Consider the following 6197-nt stretch of genomic DNA (forward strand, 5'->3'; position numbering starts at 1 on the left):
AAATCCTTCTGTATGCTCTAGCATTAAAAAAAAAAAAAAAAAAGTATAAATACGTTGTTGGGAGCATGACAATATTTAAAATAGAACGTACTTATACGTTTTTGGGAGCAAATGAGTTAAAGTTGGTACTTTTTTTTTTTTTTTTTTTTTTTTTTTTTTTTTTTTTTTACATGTGATTGTGTGATAAACATTACTCTTATCTTAACAGGCACTCTGGACAGCCGCATTGCAATTTTTGGAGTCGCTTCCAGCATCCGCTTTTCTCATTGCTGCACTGGCAGTAGCCATATATTGTGTGTCGACAATTGAGCAGATGATTGCCTCATAATGAATAAACATGTTTAATGTGCTGCGTTTGTCATCTATCTATCCATCCATCCATATTCTATCACAGCTGTCTTTGGGTGAGTGTGCACCCTGGAATGGTTGCCAGCCCCAATTGCAGGTCATAACTAGGAAAGACATATTTATTTACACAGCACTTTCAAACAGCCGCAGCTGTCACAAAGTGCTGACAGAACACATAAGTAAACGTTCACATTTCATTTTAACCTGACATTCACGTTTTTGGAATGTGGAAGCATACAAATTCACACTCAAGACTGTCGAAACAGAGATTTGAACCTAAGACCTGTGAGGCAGACATGCAAACCACTATTTACTATATGATGTAAAAATAAAACATATTGCATAGAAGAGAGATTCATGCAATTTATATCATACATGCAACACAATTGAAATACAATTCTGTACATCAACTCATGAAAAGTTTTGTCTGAATTGCATCTAGAGTTTTGTAAACACATTTTCAATTATATCACTTATCGCACAGTAATTCCAAATCGGGGCTTTTATCATCAGCGGTGCTGTTGGAAAATATCCACTTTTACTTAATTTGTAAGAAATTGTTGCAAATGTGCCTTTGTTCATCAGCTGTATATGCCAGTGATGTATAGTGACAGAACAAGTACACTAAATAATTATCCTATTTGCGGAATGTACAATAAACATATACCCAACTGTTATTTGTGATAGAATAAGTCATGTTCATGGTCTCATCAGCGTTCTCCTGTCAACGTTGTGTTCAATTAATCTTAATTTCACACTGTCAATTTTTGTGGAGATTAAGATTATATGAACAGATTAAGAATATTTTTTGTAGCATTTTTATTTGGTGGTGCGCCGTGAGGTTTTTCAAGTGTTGTCAAATGGGTGCCTTGGCTTAAATAAAGCTGATTCTTTTCATGGGGAATTGCTCCCTCTAGCGATTGATTTGTGTAACTTCAATAACTAATGACAGGGTAATGCTATCTTTTTGCCACATCTTTGTGAATATATTGTTTTAAAGTAGCCACATCACATTAGATCTCACTGATTTATAATCCATGCCTACACTTTTTGTTGTTTAATATAACTATAGTTATCCAGTATGTATTCTGCCTGTTTGTAGAGGGCCATGCGCGTGAGGAGTCACTCAATGGAAACTGTAGTGGGGTCTAATCGCCTAAGAAGCCCCGGTGGTGGAGGGGGTGTGCCAGCCAGTTTAAGTGGAGGAGCAATGCCACAGAGCACCACTGAATGTACAAAAAGCACCTACAATGTGAGTAAATGGTAAATGGACTAGATGCGTGTAATGGTGGGGTTAAGTCATGTCCTTATTAAATATATATATTTTTTTTTAATTAAGAACATCGATTTTAAGACCTTTTGAAGACTGAAGTTGTTATTTTTCATTTTCAAGCCTCCAGCATTGTCAACCAAATCTTCCTTAAAGAGTCCAGTAAAACGGCGATCTGGACTCTTCCCTCGTCTCCACTCCAGCATCGAAACTCAGTCCGAAAAATGTACTCGAAGGTTGGTCTTTTTTTGCCAGACACCAGTACTGTGTCTAACATTCAACAGGTGGTGTTCTTGACTGATAATTTCATTAATTCTTTATTTGTTTTGCTTTTGTATGTAGTGACCAAAAGCCTACAGAGATCTGTCCAATGTCCCAGGAAGTGAGGTCAGAAACATTATCCAACCCCAGCTCACCTGAGATCTGCCCTAATAAAGAAAGGTGAAATGCGCCCAATTTTAATAAACAAAAAGCATGCCGTAGTGATTAACATGTATGCCTCATGGTAAAGATCTTACATTACCTCTCCTGTGTGGAGTTTGTATAGAGTGGGTTTTTCAAATAGTTCCAAGGTGTGAGTGGGAATAGTTGGGATAGGCTCCAGTTCACCCACGACCCTAACAAGGACAAGCAATGCGGAAATTAGGTGGAAGTTATAAGAAGCCATTTGTTTCCTCTTACAGACCTTTCATTAAACTGAAGGACAGCGCGGGCAGCAGGCCGAACATCTCCCGGTCTTCATCAAGCACCAGCAGTTTCAGCAGCATTACAGGAGATCCAGAAGCTTTGGAAGACTTAGACACAGTAAGTGGGACCCTCAATACAGCTTCTCCTTGTGCTTCTTCTGGTTCCCTGTGACACTCCAGCTTTGTCCCACAGTCCCAAATCATGCAGGTTATGAGGAGGGGTGCAACTAGACTTCCTTACAACAAACAACACGTAATAAGTTCATTTTTACCTTTCTTCTTATTGAGTTATCCGTGAATGATTTACTGGTGATCAATAGAGGTGCCATGACTAGTGCTATGCAAGGATTATGTTTACTTTTATGACTCGGGTCATGCAAAGGTTATGCTTATACTGTCATGACTGGGGTCATGCAAGGGTTATGCTTACTGTTATGACTAGGGTCATGCAAGGGTTAGGTTCGGGTCACGACCATGAGGTCAAGTGTCTGTTTTGAACTGATGTAATCAGCATCTAGCTTCTAGCTTCAACTGGTAAGACGCTATGTGATGTCAGAAGCTATGTGATGTCAGTAATCTTTATCGGCATGTAACTATGTGATGTCAGGACTCTTTAATATCTTTATCTGGTCAACAGCCAATTAGATAATTCCATCTCAGTACTGTTACCCACATATCTAGCCACAACCAATCAGATCGATTCGTTTCTATATAAGCCTGTCTGAGAAGTGTTTTTTGGTCGGATTATTACCTCTGTTCCTCTGTGCAACTCTCGTTGTTTCTCATCTAGTCAAGTTTGTTCCACACCTCTTGATGTGAATAAATAGTTAGTCTTATTTGTCTCTGCGTTTTTGGGATCCAAACTCAGCACATAACAACAGGGCGTTGCCAACCTGGGCCAGCGATCACCCTCCACCTATTTGTATTATTTCATATTTAGGTGTTTTGCTTATATACAATTTTCTCCATGATTAATCTTTCTCCAACCAGGCTAGCCATCCATCCATAGCGTCATCCTCTGCCTTCAGTCCTTCAATCAGCATTGACAGTCCCGTGTCAGGAACTCCCATAATCATGTGCCGCAGTTCCACAGGTAATATCCATGCTACTGGAATTCTACCTGCTTTATAGCCTCTTGAACATTAGTCGTTCCATTCATCCTTTTCTTGTTTCCGTCTCTCTAGATGGGAAGAATAAGACGTCACCGAGGTCCAACTTGAAGTTCAAATTTGACAAAATCAGCCACTCTTCCACAAATGTAAGTTTTATATGAAACATTTATCAGAATAAATTAAGACTATAATTTGACAACTGTGAACAGTCTGAAGTGTTTGACCTTTTACACTACATGGAAAGTAGTTGGACACCCAGCCATGATAGCGTAGCCATGATTTCCAAGTTTATGGACCTTGATTTATGCATCTCGGGATGTATTTGTAATGGAACACCAAGGATTAACAGATTCAGCATTCTTTCAACCACTGACAATGTCTACATTTCTTTTTCAGTCGGAGTAACTTGATGACGAGACTTGTGAGGGCCTGTATAGCATGAATGGAGCCGTGCAAAACCACAACCACAATTTCACAACCAAATCGTTATTGAATGATGACCCTCAGCCACGGTTGAACCGGCACAATAGTCCCAAAAATAACTGGCAATACTGTGAGTGTATAGTGCAGAACTGCTTTTGTAGGGTTCTTTTTGACAGACATTTGGCAGACAGAAAGCTCCGTATATTTACGTGGTAAATTGTTCATATCACATTAACTAACCCTGACCAGGCTGTAATACTTTGAGTGTTGCGGTGAGCTAGACTCCGTCCAAAGCTTTTATCCAGTTAGTCTGTGTTAGCTTAACACTGTACCCTGGTTTAATAGGAAAATGAGCTGAAGTCTATTCAAAGGTTTTACTTTTTAGCTTGTCGGCTGCTGGCCAGTTAGGAGGTTTTGACCCGTTCACCATGTCTCTAAATGGTTTGGGAACACATGCTATTAAAATAAAACCATCATGTTGATCAATGAGTTATTGGAAATCTAATGTGTATTCGTGTTGGATTTGAGTTTGTCGTGTGTATGAAAATGTTATTTTGTATTACATAATTTTTTTGTTACCTTGCTAGCTGCTGCACTATGAATGCTGCTGGAATTCAGTCAACCTGTGTAATAGTGTTTTAGTCATGATGTCAAATTCCTGAATTCATGTGCTTGTTTTGCTGAAAAATGATGTGCAGTCAGTGGTAGGCCTACTGCATGAACATTTCACCAAGATTTTATTCTCATCTTAGCTGTGTATTATTTTATTGTGTCAGGATGAAATAAATGCAGATATAGGTTTTACACCCACATTTTTTAAAACTAATTTTGCACTTCACTATGTTAAAAAAGAAAAAATCACCCTCTGATAGTCCCATTGAGGCTTGTTAGCTCACCGTACCTGTGTACCATGTGCATATGATATATATTTTCCTGTCATGACTTGATGACTTGAAAAAGGCTGAATGAACCTTTAAACCAATTCTGGCAAGAAAAAAACATAAACACGCTGAATGTGAAGTTGAAGTTATTCTTTTTTTGTTGCTGCTTGTAGTTGCTTACATGCACAAGGCAAGACTATAGTTTAAAACCGTGCATGAATGGGCATCAATTTGACAAAAGGGAGCAAAGACAAAGACTGAAAATATCCTTAGGCCTACCTCCTTTGACTAAACACATTTTTCAGAAGGTAGCCTGTTATTCTTACTTTTGTGGAGAAATATTCTTTTGACAGAATTAATTTTCAAAAAAATATTTTTATTTATAACTGAGGGGAAGTGATGTCTTGATTATTTTGGAATAGTATTGTCATTGAGTTTGCAGCAGCCTAAATGCCTTGCAGCCTTTTCACTGTTAATATACTTAATTTATTAAAAGATAATTTTTTTTATCACTGTAAAAAAATAACTGAAAGGTACATAAGCAAATAAAATAACTTGATGAAAAGAAATATATGAATTTGAAAGTTGTCTAAATATGTAAATGTATATTTCGTTATGTAATGTGCCGCTGAAAATTTATTCAACAAATAAAGTGTATTTTGTGTGAGTTTTGTATTTGTCATTTTTCCATGTATATAACCTTTGTGACGTTTATTCATTATTTTTCTTCCTCGGCCTGTTCACGGTTACAGGTGAGCTAGAGCCTATATGATTAAGTGCAACAGGTGCACTCTATACTGGGTTTATTTAATTTATTCACATTGAAAACAGTTAACTTACATCTGAAGTAAAAAATAATCCTCAGAAATACAATTACAATGATCCGGCGAGTTTACTTTCAGGTTGAGCAGACAAGTTTTGAGAGAATGTCAAGTCAGGTCAAGTTTATTTATATAGCCCTTAATCACACAAAAGTCTCAAAGGGCTTCACATGCCCACAGTTGGCAAATAGCAACGACATCCCCTGATCAAACCACAAAAGGGCAAGGAAAAACTACAAAAAAAAAAAAAAAAAACACATCAGAATTTGCATCGCGCTATTTACACTGCGTGTCAGGATGGGGCGGGGAGCAATGTGGTCACAGACCACAGACCAGTTCCACAGACCCACACCTTAAACTCCGCCCATCTCCACGTCAAAGACTAAACCGACGGGGATGCACAAACGAGCGCACCCTGCCTTTTCGTTGACATTCTGACGGAGTCTGACGTCAACAACGAACCGGTGATTTTTATTACAGTATTATTATTTTTAAGCGCGAAACACACAAAACTCTCAAGGTCCAAGACGATATGGCAGGTAGGTTTGTTGCTGCTTTCTCACGTTTGCGTACCGGCGCGCTTCTTTGACAGGCTGTGCTTGACAGCTTGAGCATGACAACTGAGGAAGCTAGTCGGCTAAGTTAGCATTCCTTGA

General features: G+C 38.4%; 1 protein-coding gene and 1 long non-coding RNA gene across 11 annotated transcripts in view; one reads left to right on the forward strand and one right to left on the reverse strand.

Moving 5' to 3' along the window:
* The window catches only part of LOC144033045 (rap1 GTPase-activating protein 2-like), a 149482-nt gene extending 144095 nt beyond the window's left edge, over positions 1 to 5387 (forward strand). For all 10 annotated transcript variants that reach the window (XM_077540754.1, XM_077540753.1, XM_077540755.1 and 7 more), the window contains 7 exons: positions 1451 to 1600; positions 1742 to 1854; positions 1961 to 2059; positions 2302 to 2422; positions 3295 to 3397; positions 3489 to 3562; positions 3813 to 5387. In XM_077540754.1, the coding sequence (XP_077396880.1) occupies positions 1451 to 1600; positions 1742 to 1854; positions 1961 to 2059; positions 2302 to 2422; positions 3295 to 3397; positions 3489 to 3562; positions 3813 to 3821 (669 nt within the window). In that variant the 3' untranslated portion in view covers positions 3822 to 5387. The remainder of the gene's footprint in view (positions 1 to 1450; positions 1601 to 1741; positions 1855 to 1960; positions 2060 to 2301; positions 2423 to 3294; positions 3398 to 3488; positions 3563 to 3812) is intronic.
* Positions 1919 to 2788, reverse strand: LOC144033047 (uncharacterized). The gene is made up of 3 exons (XR_013287858.1): positions 2577 to 2788; positions 2304 to 2484; positions 1919 to 2235 (listed from the first exon to the last, which is right to left on the reverse strand). It is a non-coding gene; the product is annotated as an uncharacterized LOC144033047 (long non-coding RNA).
* Positions 5388 to 6197: the final 810 nt, after the last annotated feature.

This window comes from Festucalex cinctus, chromosome 13 (assembly GCF_051991245.1).
Source record: "Festucalex cinctus isolate MCC-2025b chromosome 13, RoL_Fcin_1.0, whole genome shotgun sequence".
Classification (NCBI taxonomy): domain Eukaryota; kingdom Metazoa; phylum Chordata; class Actinopteri; order Syngnathiformes; family Syngnathidae; genus Festucalex; species Festucalex cinctus.